This window comes from Silurus meridionalis, chromosome 21, assembly GCF_014805685.1.
Source record: "Silurus meridionalis isolate SWU-2019-XX chromosome 21, ASM1480568v1, whole genome shotgun sequence".
In the NCBI taxonomy this organism is placed as follows: Eukaryota; Metazoa; Chordata; class Actinopteri; order Siluriformes; family Siluridae; genus Silurus; species Silurus meridionalis.
In genome coordinates, this window is record NC_060904.1 from 11,565,269 (window position 1) to 11,586,998 (window position 21,730).

General features: G+C 38.6%; 2 protein-coding genes across 4 annotated transcripts; both read right to left on the reverse strand.

The window, feature by feature from the left end:
* Nucleotides 1-343: 343 nt before the first annotated feature.
* On the reverse strand, nt 344-21,574 carry rad54b (RAD54 homolog B). Of its 3 annotated transcripts, XM_046834083.1 has the most exons (16): nt 21,468-21,574; nt 20,757-20,964; nt 16,066-16,300; nt 10,379-10,510; nt 9,545-9,841; nt 7,052-7,214; nt 6,114-6,339; nt 5,751-5,958; nt 5,377-5,516; nt 4,946-5,248; nt 3,701-3,852; nt 2,437-2,698; nt 1,646-1,712; nt 1,086-1,286; nt 538-772; nt 344-503 (listed from the first exon to the last, which is right to left on the reverse strand). In XM_046834083.1, exons 2-15 carry the CDS (start codon nt 20,961-20,963, stop codon nt 552-554), a joined length of 2,814 nt encoding a protein of 937 aa, XP_046690039.1. In that variant the 5' UTR covers nt 20,964; nt 21,468-21,574; the 3' UTR covers nt 344-503; nt 538-551. The 3 variants fall into 3 exon arrangements, with proteins under 3 accessions (XP_046690039.1, XP_046690037.1, XP_046690038.1); XM_046834081.1 differs by having other exon boundaries at nt 344-772; XM_046834082.1 differs by having other exon boundaries at nt 344-772; nt 21,526-21,572.
* LOC124375593 (fibrinogen silencer-binding protein) lies at nt 10,905-13,389 on the reverse strand. The gene is made up of 2 exons (XM_046834084.1): nt 13,264-13,389; nt 10,905-11,628 (listed from the first exon to the last, which is right to left on the reverse strand). The coding sequence occupies exon 2, from the start codon at nt 11,613-11,615 to the stop codon at nt 11,055-11,057; it is 561 nt and encodes a 186-aa protein (XP_046690040.1). The 5' UTR covers nt 11,616-11,628; nt 13,264-13,389; the 3' UTR covers nt 10,905-11,054.
* Nucleotides 21,575-21,730: the final 156 nt, after the last annotated feature.

Sequence of the window (21,730 nt, forward strand, 5' to 3'; positions counted from 1 at the left end):
AAGTTTTGGGTTTTGACGATCAGGATTATATAAATTTATTCTGCATTAAGTTGGGATCCATATGACAACTCCAGATTTAGAACATAAAAAAAAAAAAAATAGCATCAGACATTATTACTATTATTATTATTTATAATATACTATTTACAATTTAAAAATGTCATTAGCAGAGTATACGTGTACCAGTGTACTGTTAATAGGATCATTCCTTATACTGTACAATCTTGAATGTTTTTGTAGAATTTGTTTGGATTCAACATCACTACTACCCCTTTTTAAAAAGAAGGACAAACAGTGCACAGATAAAAGCAAAATACTTGCTTTTACATTAAAAATACAAAGCTGCCTTTAAATAATACATTTATTTACACTTTTATTAAAAAACAGCATATTTTCAGTCCATAACCTGTGTTAGTTTTACAGTAATAGTACTTAACCTAAATTCATCACATTAGATTTATTGGTCCATTAGATCCAGTCTTTTACATGTTTGCATGTGTGTATGTGTGTGTGTGTGTGTGTGTGTGTGTGTGTGTGTGTGGATGTGTGTTTTATGCCATTTCTTGGGTTCTGGAAGTGCTCTGGAAGGCATACGTTATATTACTGTGTGCATGGTCCAAGTACACGTCACCATATGATGAAAGAGTTCCAGAAAAATGCTTCCACTGCATAAGCTCAGACATGCTGACCCTCTGTGGAACACTGGCACCATCAGAACGACGACCCAACTGACACACCCTCCCGGTAGCCAAGGATGCGTCCTCCACCACACCTTGTACCCGAATAAAATATAATGTAAATCTTTATTTACAATAAGTACATCTTAATATAACTACGCAATGTAACTGTTACTGAATTACCTTTACCTGAATTTGCATATTCATTACATCTTGCATTTGCATACATAAAACAGTGCTCATTATCACTGCCTCAAATCAGAATTTAAAAATAAAAGGAGTAACCAAGAAAACCTCAGATGTGTTCTGATTATACTGCACACATCTTTTACACAACCACAGAGCAATGCTTTTACAGATTAACAATTACACACACAATGATTCAGAAATTGTGTTTACGTGTATTACCTGGTAATGTTCCGTCCCCTGAGCATTTGCAGCCAAGCAGATCGTGAGTGAGACAGTCGGTTTCGGGGTCAAAGGTGAAAAGGTCACGCAGCTCCTCAGCTGAGAAACTGATGTGCTCACCCTTTTTACCAAGGTCCACCACAGCTCCAGAAAGCCCCTGCTTACTCACCTGTCTCTGATAGATCTTCTCCTCTATGGTACCTGGCAGAAAAATAGTTGACCCTGATGTTCTGCTGTTGTCACAAAATAATGCCAATTTTTTTGTAATATAAAAAGGGAGTTTATATTTTATATATTGCAGCCATAATGCCTGGATTTAACTGGATGTGTGCAACATCTCCTCAATCAGCGTGGGACAGAATAACCTTACAACTTATCCCCAGGAATAAACTTGTGATTTTTTGTGAGACAACATAATTATACTTTTTCTGTAAAAACAGTGTTTAATTTGTAAAAATAAAAAAGTGGTAATATTACACAGCAGTGACGTGTTACAGCAAAGGGAGTGTGTTGTTGTCCTAGGTAAAAGAAAAACGTGAGCAAAAATGTTATTGTCCAACCTGTTGTTAAAAATCTGTAGATGTGAACTGTTTTCTTCTGCCCATCTCTCCATACTCGGGCCATGGCCTAGAACATTATATAAAAAAATAGATCTAAATGACATTATTCAGGAAATACTCAACATAATCAATTTAACAATTAAAAAATGAATCTAGAAAATGTGTTAAAAATGACAACAGCAACTGGGATTTCTATACATATGCATGTTTTTATATATGGCTTTACTGCATTGCTGTCATTTTTGTACACTAATTGGTGTGTGAGGAACATGTGGAAGTGTGGGTGAATTGAAACTCTGCTGCTGTTCACTATAACTATAGTAGAAGGAACTCTAATTTGTTTAACCAATGGGTCTAGTGAGGCTGTTGATGCATTTTGTTATACACTTCAGTGTTTCTAGTCATAACCCTAACAATAAATACAATTTAAAATAATCAATACTTTCACAAAAGAACATTTACAATAAACAATGTTATTACTAATGAAATAATTTTCATGATTCACATTCAAATACAACAAATCTGCTGCATTCGTCATAGATATGCACAAGATGATCAGAAACTCTACTTTCTCAAACTCAGCACCATCTAGTGGCTTTACAAAGAGCAGATCTTCAGTGATGTGTGTAAGTGCAAGCAGTAGGAAATAAAAAGAGAGAATACTTATAAAGGTATAAATTTTAACACAAGTTTATGAAGCAGCACTATGTTCTTTGTGGTGTGGTTAAAGTGTAGCAAGGTGTGTTGTAACATGTTGATTTCTTTTGCGTGACAATTCTACTTGGACAAACCTGTATGTCATTAGCTGGGTTCCAGTCCATATCATACAAAACCAAATGAGAGGCACCAACAAGATTAAGCCCCACTCCTCCAGCCTTTGAACTGAGAAGAAACAGGAAGTGGGCAGAGTCCAAGCGGTTAAAGGAGTCTACAATGCGCTGGCGCTGAGCAACTGGTGTCTGCCCATCAAGTCTACACCAGGTGTAACCAAGGTGAGCACAGAAGTCCTGCAGCAGATCAAGAGTCTGTGTGTAATTAGACACCAGAACAACCCTGAAAACAAGGGAGGATAAAGAACAAATTAAACAAGCAGTCAATCAGATCCTGTTCTGAATTCAAACAGACATACGTATATAATTACAATGCAAAAGAATTCGCCAACAATGACGTTTTTTGTAGTTACAACTAAAATAGACACAATTTGAAACTGGTTCTTCCTCAAACTTTTACCACAATGTTGGTACTAAACTAAGAGTCCTGAACCTCCACAATGCCCCTGTCCACAAAGCATGAAAACATGGAGGAGTGGAAGATCTTGAGTGGTCTGCTATACAGCTCTGATCTCAACCCTGTTGAACACTTGGATGAATGTGAACACAGAAAGCACCCCAGGCCTCCTCACTCTCAATCAGTAACTGACTTTACTACGCCGTTGCACCTGAATGAGCTCACTCCAAAGTCTAGTGAAATATCCTTTATTTGTTATACAGTTATTATAACAGCAAATGAGGACTAAATGTGGAATGAAATGTTCAAAAAGCACACACAAATCTTGTGCTCAGATATCCACAAACCTTTGTCCATATAGTGTATATTAGCAAATTAAAATCTCAATTTTTTATACACCTTCTTGGAAGGCAAATAAAGTTAGAGAACAACATCATAAAGTCTGAAGGTTAAGAAAAGTGTCGATCAAAAAAGAATACAGCAAAACAGCCTCTCTGCTCTGGAGGAAACCATTCATAATAAATCAGTGTCTATTTAAGGAGATTTGTCAGAAAAGCAACCGATAAGTCAAAAGGTACATCTAATATGACTAAGCTTGTACAATGTTGCTGAGAAAACGTACAGATATTTTAGAAACCTGATATGCAAAACTTGACAGAGAAGCCTGCAGCTGTAATTGCAGCAATAAAACACATTTTATCATTCGATTTTATTAAATTATATTGATCTTAAAATGCAAGAGATATTATAAATAATTATGCAAGGCACTGTACATGTGTAGTATGAAGCAAAATGTATGACCAAATTAAAAGAATTATAGGACTGTACTTGTCTGTGCAGTTGACATGCTTTATAGCAGTCAAAAGGTCTGCGAGCACCAGCAATTTCCCAGAGTCTCCTGTGCAAAAACTACCAGTGGTGTAGGTTTCTGGAAAAAGTTCTACACAGACGCTGTCATATAAATCATCATTCTTCTTCTCCTGAAATAATAAGAATGCCAAGTAATTATTTGTACACGTTCAAAAAATATCTTGAAAATCAGCGCTCCAAACTATTATTGCAAACAACCATGAGATGCCTATAGTTATATTTTTTAAAATAACATACTTAAAATATCACACTTGCTTCCAACCATGAGTTATTCATTAATACCAAGCAGATATTTATGTGGTTTCTAATACTGTATAATCTTTAACAACTTTAAAACAAACAAAAGTGCACTGCATAACCCCCATTTGGTGAACCAGAAAACCATCTAGCAGATTACACATAATTTGCACAGCCAATGTTACAGCTATCTGTAGCCAAAGGCAAAAAAAAGCAAAACTGAAAGTTTTCTTAGCAACATTAGCAAATTGTGAGTGTCTATATAAGTTTTTTGGAAGTGTTATGCTGCCCTGTGACTAAAATGATGCAGTATGTGTTATCCTTCATCCTCTCTTGGTAGTTACTACTTTATAAGAAAGAGCTAATTGGAGACTGGGACTGGCCAGGGGACCAAAGTAGGGATAAATGAAGGGAAAAAGGGGGGGGAAAGTTTACCAATCCCACATTGCACCCGGAATCATTCTTAAAAAAAAGCATGTAGTATGACATAACGACTGGAGTTTAAATTCTAATTTGAGTTTTGTCCCAAAGCTTAAATTCTTTTATAGATTATCAGGAGGATGATATAGCTGCAATTTGATTTTGTTTAATAGTTATTTAACAATTATGATTAATAATTCTAAAATAAATGTTAAAGCATCAGCACAAAACCTAAAAAAGTAAACAGTCACCAAAAATACATAGGAAAAGTAAAAAAGTAAATACAAATTTTGCCATATAATTACTTGTAAAATGTAAATCAATAATTTGAAAAACTAGATTTTAGAGATCCTTGGTGCTTGAGATTTGAACACATAACCTTAAAGTCACTGGCAGAAAAGTTTTTAAAACGCAGGACTCAGTGCCTGCTGATTACATACATTATATTTTTAAATTTTTTTCTTTGTGTAATGGTGAATTGGCTCCTCAGTAAGCAGTCGTGACAGAAAGGAATGTGAATATACATGGAACACACACATCACAAACCTTTATCATGTTGTAAAGAAGCCCAGGGTGGTTGCACAGCTTCTTCAGAGCATTAATGCAAGCAAGGTGAGGGCTCTGTGTGAAGGCGTGTGTGCTGGCTGCAGCGAAACAGGCCCTGACAGGTCGGCTAGAGAGCAGCTCGTTGTACAGCTGCACCTGCAGCTCTGTGGGCCGGCAGAACACCGTCCATTCCAGCCGCCCAGGTAAGAAACAGTTAATGATCTCTTGAGTCCTTCGTAGCGTGAACGCGCCAGTCAGCCGAGCAAGTTCTGCCGCTCGCTCTTCACCTATGCACTTCTCCTCCTGAAACACATCTCTTTACATCTTACATGCACACTGTACTATATTTGCCTTAAACATACACACACTAAACTAACGATAACAAAACAAACGATAGGTATTGATGTATTCGATTTTGATGTGTGTGGTACCTCGGTGCAGGTGGGCTGGCGAGATTTGAGGATTGGTTCTTCATAAATCTTTCTGTAAGCCGCTGATGTTCCCAAAATGCCCGGATTCACAAACTCAATAATGGAGTAAAACTCTTGGAGATCATTTTGAACAGGGGTGCCTGGTGATGATTTTAAACACACAATAAAGTTGCACTATTATGTCTTTCATTTAAAAACGGTCTACTAAAAAAAGTCCACAACATTTCAGAACAACAGTTCAAATGATCTACAGGGACACAGTGCAGTTCATTTCTATTGACTGAAAATGAACTATTCATTTCTTTATAAGTAAAAATTCCACATAAAACAGGTGAGTATGAAAGTAAAGACAATTTGGTGGTAGTGTAACTCACCTGTAAGTATCACCCGACGCTCACAGGCCAGGGCTGTGAGAGCACTGGCTGTCTTGATATTGCTGTTCTTAAGCCGATGGCCCTCATCACAGATGACCACACCGAACTCCAGCTTCTTTAAGCTGTCTACAGAGCGCAGAAGCATCTCATAACTGATTACCATCACAGGAGACCGGGGACAGGATATATAGTCCTCCACGCGATTGCCCTGTGAAATAGAAACATTCACACACACAATTTATATACATTGTGAATTACTGCAAGTTTTTAGCAGCTTACTAGATAAGTTCACAGTCCAGAATAGCCATAAAAACACTTTTGACTGCGAAGCACATCACAGCACATACACTCATTAAGACAAACCTGATCAACAGTGTAAACACTGATCCTTTCTTTGCCAAGCCATTTGTTGAATTCAACAGCCCAGTTTTTTACCAGGCTACCAGGACAAACCACCAACCCTCTCTTCAGTACAGGCCGCCCACCATAAGGCCCCTGCCTCAGTAGAGTCCACAACACACACACACACTGCAGTGTCTTCCCCAATCCCATCTCATCCGCTAAAATGGCTCCACATCGGCCCGCCAACCTGCAACATACAACACATACACACTTACATGGCAACCTACACCGATAAAATACATTCACCATCCAGTTTTCTTTAATTAGTTAGTCAAGATCTTCCCTGGTTGAATTATTATTGATAGCTGATTAACACAAAAAACATAAATAAGTCGAAACCATGCACCATGTTGCCATTACTTTTGAATGCAAATGTATTCAGCTCTTCATGTGATGTAAAAGAAAACAGAGCTCATCTGACCAGACAAACTTTTATTTCTCTAATGTAAATTTTTTTGCTGTAACATGGCCACCTGGACTGCTCTATGGCTACACAGACCTTTAGCCAGCATGATGCAATGTAATGTGTGTTGTAACACATATCCCCCTTTAAAAAAGGCCCTAGGGATACCCTGTCCCAGTCTTTGGTTTGTTACTCCTTGAACCAATGCTGACCCACAATTCTTGCCATTTTGCTCCCGTTGGGGGTCACCACAGCGGATCATCTGTCTCCAAATAATCCCCTACATCTGCCTTGTTCAAATCAATCTGGCGGCTCCATCCTAAGCATTCTTCTACCAGTTCCCTGCAACCACCTCTCATTATACCACACATTGGTAGACAAATCAGTGGCGTGGTCTCGCAGATTCTGTTTTCTTGCTGCAAATCTGTGATTATGGAAACAAATCTCCATGAAGTGTATTTGTCCAGAACAATGTGGGAAAAAAAAAAGCACCTACCTCATTCCCATGAGGCATTCATATAGAAAGACCACACCCTCCTTCTGGTGTGGTCGCAGATGATTTGTTAGGTGAGGGTCCACAACTACGTCCACTACTTGAAGTCCGTTTTTGTTACAATGCCACTGGTGATTGGTTGAGGGTCGGGGCATCACAAGGGCTCCTATTTGGAGAAATTACAAAAGTAAAAGTTATGTTAGACATCAATTTTACTTGTAAACTGTTAGGTGTATAAATCCTTTTATATTTCTTTTTTTTTCCCCAGAGACATTGGACTTTACTAAAAAATAGTAAAATATTTTATAGTATTTGATTTCCAAGGAAATGATTCAACAAAAAAAACAACTTTTGACGAGTCACTATATACTTTACTTTCTACTGTTTTAATGCTTATATGTTGTCTGTTGTTTGTTTGTGTATTAATCTTTTAATGCCATGTCAGCAGCAATGCCAATGTTGATTGCAAGAACAAGGGAGTTAGAATTAAGATGAGAAAAGGTTTTACAGTATTTAAACTTTGTCATCAATAGTAGTTACATGAGGTCCTTCCCTTTAAAACTCAGCAAGAATTTAGGGATTTTCTTTGGTGACAAAATGTGGAAGACTCCTAAATTTCAAACTCCCAAAAAGTATTTCATACTAAAAGTGTTTTTTTGGTGTTGTGAACAGTATTACAGTAGATTTTCTTTTTTTTTTGAAAAATAATCACATGCAGGTGCTTTACTTTACTCTTTAGCAGGACAGCATGTGCAAAACAGCATCTTGTGTATACTGTCTGATCATATTTGGATACATAGGGGAAGTTTAAAGCAGGATTATTTTAATGTGTATTAATGCACTGGTCCCCTTCAATTTTATGTAATGTGGGAGCTTATATGTTGTCCAATACCCTGAATATTACATGTGAAAATACTACCAAAAAAAAAAAAAAAAAAAAAAAAAAGCAGCGTTCAGGTGCTGGTCAAGAACATTACGCAGAGCATATTAAACTTGGTACAACAACTAAGCTAACCAAGACGTTTAGGTTAACATAATTAAATGGTTGTATGATTTTAGGATCTAAGCAATTTTCAGCTAAATATAAAAAGGTGGATAGCTGCATCTCACTTTTTTCACATTTGTTAGACACCAAACTTTAAGATTTTAAAAGTTGGAAACGTCAGATTAACTTGTATGTAACACTACAGCAAAGGATTTCATTTCACAGAGCTTCAGTAAATGCTAAATCTTTATTGCTCGCCTCTGTTAAATTAATGCGCAAACCCATCATTTATCTCAATGTTAAGACTGATACCCAATCATTTCCTCTGTTCAGCTGCATTTATATAGATCATTTATACACTCCTGGAAACAAATGGAACATATAAAACTTACATTTTACATCAAACAATTTAATCATCATGATTTTACTACAAAGTATAAGAAAACTACAGAAGCTTAATATTTGACCATTTTGATGTTTTGCCCATGTTTTTTTATTTGCGTATGAGTGAATAGCATCTTGTTTTATAAGTTTGTAGAATAATTGATTTTCTACTTCACTGATTTCAGATTATATAAACCTTGCATTTGACAAGGGCACAGTATAAATTGAGAGTCATGTTAAGTGTGAATAAATCATTCGTCGATAAATAATTCATCACCTGAGCTTGATTAGCAACTATTGCAAAAAAATGCACAAAACAAAAAGCTGTCATTTCATTGCTTCTCTTTTTTCCCCTTTCCCTTAAGGTTAATAAGACAAAGAATGTAGATTGTAATTTTACAGAAAAAGAACAAAGGCCTGCACCATGAAAGTCCACAGCTTGAAAGAAACCACAGAACACTTCATCATAACTATGATTATGCCTACTTTTATGGAAAGCACTTTCAATCTTCAATAATCCAGTTTTATTGAATCTGTGCCCACTGTGACCTCAGATTTCTGTTCTTGATTAACACTAATCAAACCTAATGTGGTCTTCTGTCTTTGTAGCCCATCCACCTCAAGGTCTGGTGCTTTCTGAGATGCTTTTCCGTTCACCATAGTTGTAAAGAGTGTTTGTTTTGTGTAGCACTTCTCAGTTTTAACCAGTATGTCTATGCTCCTGAATGCTTGTGTGTTATTCTGTGAACTCTATGTTCTGTAACCTCTGGAGACCAGAGGAGAGCAGCAATTACTGAAATACTCAAACTAGCTTGTCTGGAATGAAATACCATGCCACTGTCAATTTCAAAGAGATTGCATTCTTTGCTAGTATGATATTTGATGGGAACATTAAATGTTTGTACATGATTTAATGCATTACGCTGCTGACACATGATGCCACATGATAAATTGGATAAATACAATACACACCTCATTGAGTGCAAGTAAACTTTTTGGCACTTAAACCTACACAAATATTTACCATGCAAGCAAAATAGACTGATTTGTTTTGATATGATTTGTCAGCTGTTGTCGAAGGAACAATACTTGTTAGTTTTTTTCACTTGTAAGATTTGTATACATACCTGGACTATTAGGGTCATGTCTGGGCTTGCAGACAGGACCCTCGGGTTTGGGCACTCCCATAGTTGCATTCTTTAGTGCTGGCCTGGCAAAGGGTTTGGCCAGCTGAGGTCTCTGATGTTCCACTGGTGCTTTAGCGGTTGTCTGTAAAGAATCCTCCACAATGGCATCTTGAAAACATCGTCCCTTTGCATAATCTTCATCTGAGATGATCCCCATGACCTCAAGCTGCTTCCCTCCTACCATTAAAGTCTGGCCCTCACACAGACTCTCCAGCTCAGACGCTTTGTAACCTGAACCTTTAATACACATTCACACAATTTAACCTGCAGCTCGTAAATTATTATGAAAAAACGTAATGCTTTAATGCCTTGTATTAGAAAGCAAGGCACAAGGCAGTCTAAAAAAAAAAAACATCATAACCCCATAAAAATTATTTCTGCAATTGTAACAATGAAAGTAAAAAAGTAAATAAAATGTAAATAAATAAAAATCTCCAAATCAAACTGGCAGGTGGATTGAATACATTAATTTGGCTGTAGGCATTATTGTATCTGGAAATTCATCCAGACTCTTACTGTTCCCGAGAAAGGCTCTGGAATAAGTGTAACCCTGACCAGAATAAAGCAGTTATTGCAAATGAGCTATTTGTGATGCAAATCTTGCTTTACAGTTCGAGCAAATCACAAAAAATTAGATTTTTCACTGACACACACACACACACATACACACTCCCACATAAGATTTACCACCCAATTTTCCAGCAGAATCTAGTCATTTAAGCAATCCACCCACAATCTTGTTTAGCCACCATTTGTGTGCACTACTGTGTTCACCTCGTCCAATATTTCTTCCTTCCATGTCTTTCAGCACAACACTGCGTCCTGTGGCCACGAGTACAGCATCACCTTCCCAGCGTTTGTGCTTCCTCGAGGATGCCTTGCACCACATTACACTGTAGTATCGTGCTAAAACACATACAAAAACTTATGAATGTGAAACTCTAATAAGTGCCTAATGAAAACTGGGTAGCATTTCCATTAGTTACAATTCATTACGAAATGTTATTCTACTTAGGAAGCACTATGCATACCTGCAGCATTTGAAGCATTTTTGAAATATCAAATTATTTATCATACATCGAAACTCGACCTTGAAAAAATCAAGTTGGGAAGTGGTAGCTTAGTGGTCTAGATGTACATCTGCTCGAAAAATTGTGAGTTCAAATCAGCGCAACACAAAAATGCCTTAACTCTAAACTGCTTAGTTGTATGACTCAAAAAAATCAATCAAACAACAAGTTTGGGAAAATAAAATAAACAATAAAACAAACAAAAACAACTGCTTTATTATTGCAAAAAAAAAAAAAAAAAAAAAAAATACAATCATGTCAGTCTCATATTCACAACGAGTTAAGACATTTACTTTTTCTACGACCAAAAAAGTAAATGTAAATAAAAGTCATACGTAAAACTGTACATGACAGCAGAATTACTGTCTTTTGTGCGTTTCCTACATTAGAGGCAGTCCATGGCGTAGGCGTGCAGCTCTTATTTTCTCCACTTTGACCTTTGACCTCAAGAGCTCCTCCTCTAGCTGTTGCTTTCTTTTTAGCCCCTCTCGCTTTTCGTCTAGATATTGTCCGAGCTTCCTGTGATTGGCCAGTAAAAGCTCATGCTCGTCTCGCATCATTTGCAAAGACTCCGCCTCGAGTGCAGGGTTTCTAAACAAAGCACCACCCCTCTCGTACAGGCTGCGTCTAGACGCGGGTGCCGAAGGTGATGGAGGGAGATGCACGGAGGAGGGGCAGGGTGAGAGTGAGGCTGCGTAAACATTAGAGACTAATTCTTCTTCCTCTTCCTCCTCCTCAACTTCATTCTCAGTCTGTGCAAAGGGTTCCTGGCTGTGTGGGGTTGTTAATGTAACAGGTGAATCGTGAGGGACTATTATTTGGAGATCGGGTGGTGGTTTGACATCCTCTGACTCCACCCTCACCGTTCTGGCTGCAGGTGTGAAGTCTGGCAAGGCAGGAAGAGATGAGCTGCTGCCAGGCTGCTCGACTGGTGAATTCATCTTGTATTGCAACCTAACAGAAAAAACGAAGTCAATACTTGTATATTCATGTTACATATCAAGATAAATAAAACTCAGCAAGAACTTGAAAGCTATGGAAATAAAGAGTAAACCTAATATAACAATTATTATAACTTTGACATTTTATTACATTTCACTTAAAATGTATTATAATTTCAGATCAGCAGATCATATACAGCTTATAGACATTATAGCATTATGACCGGTGAAATGAATAACACTGATTATCTCTTCATCATGGCACCTGTTACTGGGTGGGATAAATTAGGCAGCAAGTGAACATTTTGTCTTTAAAGCTGATGTGTTAAAAGCAGGAAAAATGGGCAAGCGTAAGGATTTGAGCAGTTTTGACAAGTGCCAAATTGTGATTGTATAGACGACTGGGTCAGAGCGTCTCCAATGCAGCTCTTGTGAGGTGGTCGCGGTCTGTATCTATTAGAAGTGGTCCCAGGAAGGAACAGTGATGAACCGGCAACAGGGACATGGGCAGCTAAGGCTCACTGATGCACATGGGGAGCGAAGGCAAAAGTTAATGTACAGAACTTCTGACAGGACGAACACAATAGCAGGTGGTCATAATGTTATGCCTGATTGGTGCATCTTACAAAATGTTTACTTTAGAAAAAATGTTAATTTAAAAAAAATAAAAGCTCGTTTTATTTATACTTTACTCTGACCTACGTTGCTCACAATTCAGCTCTGAAAACTTCAAACACTTCAGCTTTCAAAGTACTACCATGAAAACTATTGCACTTTTCAACTAAGCAGCAAGGCATGTCAGCATGGCACACAGGAATATCTCAAAAATAGAAAAAAAAATATAGCACAATCAAACAATGTATCACCAGAATGGCTAAGCACATCACACACACTTAAACAGAAACATACACAATATAAACTAAACGTATTGGAGCACCTGATCATAATAATCATATGGGCTTTTTGAAAATCCAATTCCACATTTGCTGTTAAATTAACCTCAACTCTTTTGGGAAGATGTTTCACTAGAGTTTGTATTGTGCTTGTGAAGATTTATGACCATTCAGCTTTAAGGGTGTTTATAAAATCTGGTACTGATGTAGGGAGAGGAGGTGTAGAGTGCAGTCAGCGTTTAAATTTTGCACAGGAGCATTGTCATGCTGGAACAGGTTTGGGTCTCCTAGTTGAAGTAAAGGGAACATTTAATTAAATAACATTTGTCCATAACTATTTGGTATTATATGGTACTGTATAGTACTTTGGTGTCAGAGGTTTTCGGGTTGAGTTTCATTTTTAAATACTTTACATTTAATTTTACATAAAATGCATATCAAGCATCCAACAGTCTGGATTAAGTAAAGCAGAATGTGAGGCATGACCAACCCAAACACACGACCAAGGTAATGAAAACAGGTTGGTTTTAACCACTAAGGAAGTAGATGTGACAACAATTATCGACCAATTCATTATAATCTTTGTGGGTTATTTGAGCAGGGGAGTCATGCATGTGCTTGACTTGAGAATAATAAGCGGAAGTCTAAACTCAGCGCAGGGAGAGGTATAAAATCAATTACACCAATTCTCTCAACACACTGTGTCTAATCTCCCATCCGGTGTGTCTATGCATGTGCTTTTTGTGTACGCATACCTTGCTCTTACCTGTGAAGCATGCTGTGCTCTTTGTCCCCTGCATGAAATAGATGTGGGATCATCTCCATGATCCGTTTGGTTGGTTCTGAGATGCTGCCCCGGTACTCAGGCTGGGCGTGGCTCCGCTGGACCACTTCTTGTTTGGCGCTCTCTTTGAGACGTTTGTACAGGGTACGGAGCCCCTGGGCTGTCCGGGGTGGCCTCTCTCCTCCCAGGTTGTTGTAGCGCTCGGCTATGCTCTCCCAGCACCGGTTCTTGTCCACAATCACTGCATGCTTATTTGTGTGCTCCTCCAAGATGCGGATGTGCGGCTGAACCAGACGAAGCAGGTCCAGTTTCTCAGACAGTGTAAAGTTTGAAGAGCGTGCCTTGCCCACCATGCTGCTCGTCATAAACAAAGCAGACATCTTTGATCTAAGCTGATCCTGGCTGCTCTAGACTAGACACTTCTTATCCTCCCCTTTTAACATTAGACTCTGGTTTTCTCCCTGGCTTTTTCCCCTTTGTACTATCAGTCTGTTTGTCTTTTCCCTTGAAAGCACTTGAACGTGTGCGAGTTTCTGTGCTGGTTCTGTTACCCAGCTGCACACTCTCCACGCAGAGAGACGTGAGGGGAAAAAAAAATCAGGCTTAACTAGGCCAGCCTCATTTAGGCCCACGCCTATAGGGGAGGGCTCTGTTCAAATTCCTTTCAGCTTAAGCTGACGCAGGTTCAGTAAAGCTGCTTAAGCCTGGCCTGACCTACATAGCAAACCCAACTGCATTACAAAAGAAAAAAATGAATCTCTCCTATAGCAAATAAGACTTTAGTATAAAATTGCTTTTGACTCAAAATAACTTAATAAAATGTTATTTTTTTAGAAAGAAATCCCTAGAATTTATTTCACAAACCAAGGTCATACAGTTAAACCCAGTATTAACAGTGCACACTATTCAACACGTAGTGTTATTTTGGACCACTGTTTAGGGAGGTAGTATGCGGTTTGGGACACAGCCGGTAGCGACTCGGCTTAAATAAAGACTTTATAGCGACATGCGAGAATAAAACCGCTGGGTTTTATCGTTTATTATCAAACATTTGCCTCGATACGTGATTGTGCGACGACTGAAACAGCGGCACGGACAAGAGAAACACCAGTTGCTTCTGATTTCAAGGGCGTCTCGGGAGACTGCTTCAGGAGACTGCTTCTTGTGCTTGAGCTCTGCTTTGGGATCTACTCTGTGGCGACGGAGCGTCGGGATGTAAAGCAGATGGAGCATGCGTGCTGATTGGTTCGTTTCCTTCAGGGGGCGGGCACAAAAGGAGGGAAAGCAGTTCAAAGCCAAACCGGAGTCTGTTCCACACAGAAGTTAGGACTCTATTGGAGATATCTCCACATTTCAAAATTTTCCGATTTAAACCGGTTTTTATTAGTTCCGATCTGTTATCATTTTTGTCTGCAATGTTTTCCCTTTCTGACTTTTTTTTCTACAAACAAGATCCGCAGGGAAGAGCTGGACTTTGAACAGTGTGGAATGATCTGCCAGGGACACGCTTCATCATCATGAACAAAACACCATGTTATACAATCATCCTCAAAGTCTGCACTGTATCAGCTAATGTACTGGTGGTGATTCATTAGAAGAATGATGTTTAGGATAGGATAGGTGCTATGATCTTTAAATCACGTGTAGTGTTTGTATATAGTGATGACGACACACACACACACACACACACACTCATTTACAATGTTCATGCTGTTTTTGTGAGGTAAAAATAAGTGTAATATCAATTTAGTAAAAATTAATATATACATAATAAACACAGAAGAATTAGGGGTGCTGAAAACGATTGTGACATCACTAACAATGGGGTTGGGGCAACACAGCCATCAATTAAAAAACAAACAAAATATAATATGCTTTTTAATGTGATTAAAGGTAATAAGTCATAATTTTTTTAGCCTTTCAATATCCCTTCCAATCATTATGTATTTGCGCGCAGCACCTTACGTTGTCATGTCGCTGTAACTGGTTTGTTATTTCATACCTCATTACATTCCATTTCCAATTTTTACTTCCCTTTTGCACGTCTAAATACATTTGCACTATTTTTTTTTATTCATTATCTAATATATTTTCTCATATTTCTTCATTCATTTTATATTTAGATTCCTTTTTAGCTAATGCCCAATTTACTGAGCAGACGATCAGGTTTACATTTCACTGCGAGTTGTATTCTGTATATAACTTTTTGTGACAAAGAAAAAAATATCCAGCTCACGCTGTCGAGCCTTCTGTTCCACCCACAGTGTTTGATAAGACGACAAGATAACTCAATGAAAGGCAGAAGCCAAGCAAGTGTGCAAAATTATTCAAATTGGTGAAAAAATTAACAGATATAAAATCAGGTCGGGGTTTACAAAGATTTCAATTTGTCTAGTCAAGTGGTGTCAAACCCAATTATAGAGGGGGCCAATATTAAATAACAGGGTCAACAATTGACAGCAATTAACGAACAACATGATACAGAATAAAGTGCGAAAAAAGAAAAGTAAAAGCAGTACATTCTGCTCTTATGCACAGTTGCCTGAGCATTCATTAATGTTTAGGGTTAGATTCTCTGCTGTGGTAACTTTCAGGATAGTGTGCACATCAGTGAGAAAAGTTCCTCACACAGGTATGTACTTCCAAACATTCAGAGCGTTTGAGCATCCTTTAGGGCAACTATCAGATGCAACACTAAACTCTGAGTGTTTGCAAACCACTTAACTCTTGCAGGTCCACTGTTAAGAAAATAAAAAGCAATGGTGAATCTTACCTGTTGGGCTATTAGAGGTGGTGGTGGTGTGTGTACACTGTACACCTGGCTGTTGTGCTGAGGGTGAATCTGGGGGCTGCTCTAAATCCAAAGGGAAGCTCAGAGAGTCAGCGTCATTTTCGTTCCGCTCTTCCTGAGCAACGACACTCAGAACCCTGGCTAAAGCCTTACCCATTACTGAGACTTTTGCAGCACCTGGAGTGCCTGTTGCCCTCTCAGTCAAGCTCTTCTGCACCTGCACAGAAATCCATCTTTAATTAATAGTGCAAAAATTATGAATCACTTTCCAGTTTTGCTGTTGACATGCAAAGAACAGTGTTCTATAAAAACATATGTGCAATACAAATTCAAAGAAACAGCCATTTACAGTGCATCCGGAAAGTATTCACAGCACTTCTCTTTTTCCACATTTTGTTATGTTACAGCTTTATTCCCAAATGGATTTAATTCATTATTTTCCTCAAAATCCTTCAAACAATACCCCATAATGACAACATGAAAAAAATGTGGTTGAAATCTTTGCAAATGATTTCAAAAAAATGATTTCAAAATCACATGTACACAAGTATTCACAGTCTTTGCTCAATACTTTGTTGAAGAACCTTTGACACCAATTGCAGCCTCAAGTCTTTTTGAGTATGATGCTACAAGCTTTGCACAACTATTTTTGGCAGGTTCTCCCATTCTTCTTTGCAGACACGACTGTCGTGGGCCTCATCACCAACAACAATGAGGCCAACTACAGGAGCGAGGTGAGCTGACTGGTCCAATGGTGTAACGGCAACAATCTCTTCCTCAACGTAGGAAAGACCAAAGAAATTGTCATCGACTTCAGAAAAGGACCTCCACAGAACCCCTACTAACCATCAATGGTGCTACAGTGGAGAGAGAGAGCAGCATCAAGTTCCTAGGAGTGCACATCCCTGAGAACCTCGTCTGGATGACAAACACCACATCACATCACAAACTGAAGAAAGCACAAGACCCACATCCCATCATGTGCTCCTTTTACCGGGGGGCACCATTGAGAGCATCCTCACCAGCTGCCGAAAGACTCTGCAACCCATAGTGAATGCGGCCAGCAAGATAACCGGTGTCTCTCTGCTCTCCCTAATGACATCTACCACACCTGGTTAGCAGAGCCATCAGCATAGCTACTGACACCTCACACTCATCAATCTTCCACCAGATACCGGAGCCATCAGGCTCCACAATACTTTCAAACAGCTTCATCCATCAGGCTATCAGGATGCTCAACTCTGTCCATTACCTCCCCCCTCTCCCACCTACACCTGAACTCTAAGGAATCTACAGCTCACTCCACACTTCTTCATTGCACATAAGACACTTTATACTCTGTGAAAAATTCTACACAAATGGACATGTTTACAAACTCCTATTTAAAACTGTTACATGTACAAATTCTTTAAATCTGACACTTTCTTTTGCACTTTTACACATTGCAGTCTTTTTGTACTAATGTCATACTGCTGCTATCTGTCTTGCACCTTACAAATGCCTTCATTTTCAGAACTTCAATATGTATACATATACTAGGATGTATACTTGCACCTTACACATTTAGATGTTTACGATTTATGTCACCCGGCTTTTATTTTATTATATACAGTACAGACCAAAAGTTTGGACACACCTTCTCATTCAAAGAGTTTTCTTTATTTTCATGACAATGAAAATTGTAGAGTCACACTGAAGGCATCAAGGGCTATTTGACCAAGAAGGAGAGTGATGGGGTGCTGCGCCAGATGACCTGGCCTCCACAGTCACCGGACCTGAACCCAATCAAGATGGTTTAGGGGTGAGCTGGACTGCAGAGTGAAGGCAAAAGGGCCAGCAAGTGTCAAGCATCTCTCGGGGAACTCCTTGCAACTATGAATTAACACATGTGGAATTATATATGGAATTATATACATAACAAAAAAGTGTGAAACAACTGAAAAATGTCATATTCTAGGTTCTTCAAAGTAGCCACTTGGAAGACTTCCAAGACCATTGGAAGACTTCCAAGACCATTGGAAGACTTCCAAGACCATTGGAAGACTTCCAAGACCATTGGAAGACTTCCAAGACCATTGGAAGACCATTTCAGGTGACTACCTCTTGAAGCTCATCAAGAGAATGCCAAGAGTGTGCAAAGCAGTAATCAAAGCAAAAGGTGGCTACTTTGAAGAACCTAGAATATGACATTTTTCAGTTGTTTCACACTTTTTTGTTATGTATATAATTCCATATATAATTCCACGTGTTAATTCATAGTTTTGATGCCCTCAGTGTGAATCTACAATTTTCATAGTCATGAAAATAAAGAAAACTCTTTGAATAAGAAGGTGTGTCCAAACTTTTGGTCTGTACTGTACATATTTGTTACGAAATCTGTTCTATATTGTACTGAGCTGCTGATATTGCACTGACTGCCTATACAAACTTTCTATATTGCATTGACAATGAAAACACTTGAAAGAAAAGAGAAACGTATTTCGATTCCTCTGTTTGTCTGCACATATAGTGGCATTGGCAAATAAAAAAAGCTTTAACTAGATTAGAACCTCTCAAGCTCCATCAGGTTGAATGGGGATCATCGGTGCACAGCCATTTTCACATATCTCCAGAGATGTTCAATCAGGTTCAAGTCTGGGCTCTGGCTGGGCCACTCAAAGACATTTGACATGACAAGGAGCCTTTGTCATCTTGGCTCTGTGCTTAGGGTCGTTGTCCTGTTGGAATATAAACCGTTACCTCAGTCTGAGGTCTAGAGTGCTTTGGAGCAGGTTTTCATCAAGGACGTCTCTGTACAAAGCTGTATTTCTCATTCTCTCGATCCTGACTTGTCTCCCAGGTTCCTGCCACTGAAAAACATCCTCACAGCATGATGCTGCCACCACCATGCTTCTCTGTAGGGATGGTATTGGCCAGGTGATAAGAGGTGCCTGGTTTTCTCCAGACATGACGCTTGTCATTCAGGCCAAAGAATTCAATCTTTGTTTCTCATTGCCTGAGGGTCATTCAGGTGCCTTATGGCAAACACCAGGTGGGCTGTCATGTGCCTCTAACTAAAGAGTGGCTCTGTCTGACCATATAGGCCTGATTGGTGGAATGCTGCAGAGATGGTTGTTCTTTTGGAAGGTTCTCCTCTCTCCACAGAGAAACACTGGAGCTCTTTCAAAGTGACTATCGGGTTCTTGCTCACCTCCGTGACTCAGGCATGTCTCCCTGATTGCTCAGTTTGGCCAGGCTCTAGGAAGAGTCCTGGTGGTTCCAAACTTCTTTTACAGTAAAACCCTGTTGTACGAGCAACCTATAGTACGAGCAAACGGAGATACGAACGACCTCGCTCGCAAAATTTTACCCTGTTTCACAAGCAAATTTTGAAGGCACGAGCAAACCCACACTGCCAGTTCCCTGTTTTCGGCGGAGGGTCGCATCAGTTGCTTAGTTGATGACGTATAACTCGGTCGCTCTCATTGTTCAGTGCAGCAAAAATTTAATTTTTTTAGTTTTATATTTTTATTTCACTAGAAATCTTGAAAAATGTCTCCCAATAAAATCAGTGATGGTGCTGTGAAAACGAAAGTAAATAGAATTACCATGGAAACCGTGGAGTTTATGAGCGTGGTGTGTGTTTCACACTCGCAATCAACCACTATCACACGAGTAAGTGTTAAATTATGTTTACATTACGGTAATTTGCGGTGTATTTGTTTGTTGAAATAGGCTACAAATACTTTTTAAGTGCAGAAATAAGCGATCGGATGAGGTCTCGGAACCGATTAAATCACTTTTACATTCATTCTTATGGGGAAAATCAGTTCGAACGTACGAGCAAATGGATCTACGAGCAATTTTCAAGAACGAATTATGCTGCAGATACTTTTCTGTTCCCTTCCTCAGATCTGTGCGTCAATACAATCCTGTCTCAGAGGTCTACAGGTAATTTCTTGGACTTCATGGTTTGGTTTGTGCTCTGACATGCACTGTTAACTGTGGAACCTTATATAGACAGGTGTGTGTCTTTCCAAATTATGTACAATCAACTGAATTTACCACAAGTGGACTCCAATCAAGTAGTAGAAACATCTCAAGGATGATCAGTGGAAACAGATGTACCTGAGCTCAATTTTGAGAGTCACGGCAAAGGATTTTTTATTTATTTAATCCATTTGGGAATAAAGCTGAAACATAACAAAATGACTAAAAAGTGAAGCGCTGTGAATACTTTCCAGATGCACTGTATGTCTTGAAAAATGACTAGTAATACAATCTAAAAGTTTTTTTGTCTCCTGAAATCAATAATACATGTTAACAAAGAACCAGAACCTGTCCAGAAGTCTATACTATGATGAGAAACTGTTACAAATCACTGAAAATCGAGACTTTGCAGAAAGCTCCACTACACATATTTCATTAATACTTTTATTAATTATCTTAGATTATACAGATGATCCAAATGATGTATTAATACGAGAATAGTAATTATAGACCTGTCAAATATTTGACTAAATATTTTATTAAAATTGCTCTGACAACTAAGCCAGTGTCCTGACAAATGTCACCACACTGCCACTATAGACTTCTTACTGTACATTGATCGTCTTGCAAAATTAATGAAATCGCTACATCCTTAATCACAGGGTCAATCATAAAACTGGTCCTGAAAAGATCAGAATCAGTACCTTATTGAGGACATTGTTAGCTGCTGGTTTGGGTGTTGATGTTGGTGTTTGTCCTGGGCTTGATATTGGCATGGCATTGGGCATTAACCCTGGCCCTGGGTTGGACAATAGCCCTGCTCCTGTGTGCACCGGGGCAGGAGGTACAAACCGTGGCTTCTTTGCAGCATTACCCTGCAGGAGCCGACTCGGTGCCGCAGACCTGCGCATCCTGTCAATGAGGAACACAGCAATCACAATTAACACAAACATTCAGAAGTATCCTAAGAACATACGATCCTGATCTCAGGTTAATATCTGTAGTTTCCTCCCACATCCCAAAGGCTTTTCTAAATTGTCCCCAGGTGTGTAACCATGAGTCCTTTATATCTGCACCAGGATGTACCTCTGATTCACACTCTGAGTAACTCTGGATCCACCAAGATCCTGATCAGGATGAAGCTCATCTATAGCTAAAGATAGTCTATAATTATGCTTCTAAGCATGTTTAAAAAGGCCACATTTAAATCTATGTTGCAATTTGTTGGGGTTTTTTTTTTCCCAGAATGAAAAAAGAAACTTCCTACAAGTATAAATGTCAAAGCTTCTCATTCCAGCAGTTCACTCCGACATGAAGAGACAGAGCTAGGACTCACTCATATCCTGTTTACACTACAAACATTACAAATAACAATTCTTTTTACTAAAAAGTAGCATCTATAACTTAGTACTTGCCTGTTTTTGTGTATCCTATATGTAAGTTCACTCAAACATTATTCTGTAAATAACTCACAACGAAGACTACGTCCCTCTCAAAATGCGCGCAGTTTACCCCGGAAGTGACGTTACAACGTTTCTGATTGGTTGTTAAAAAAAAGAGAATTTTTTTTGTTTGTTTTGTTAGAATTTTTTTTTTCAATAATCATATACATGTAAAATAATATAAATAAATAAATAAATAAATAAATAAATAAATAAATAAAAGACGAATACAATTT

Bases quoted from the DNA above. Each gene is read 5' to 3' on its own strand.
- LOC124375593 (XM_046834084.1), bottom strand. From the start codon at position 11,615: ATGAATTCACCAGTCGAGCAGCCTGGCAGCAGCTCATCTCTTCCTGCC.
- rad54b (XM_046834083.1), bottom strand. From the start codon at position 20,963: ATGCGCAGGTCTGCGGCACCGAGTCGGCTCCTGCAGGGTAATGCTGCA. The intron at 5,517-5,750 runs GTGAGTTACACT...AATCATCACCAG, and splicing joins GCGTCGGGTGATACTTACAG to GCACCCCTGTTCAAAATGAT. The intron at 5,249-5,376 runs GTACCACACACA...GATGTGTTTCAG, and splicing joins GCCAGCCCACCTGCACCGAG to GAGGAGAAGTGCATAGGTGA.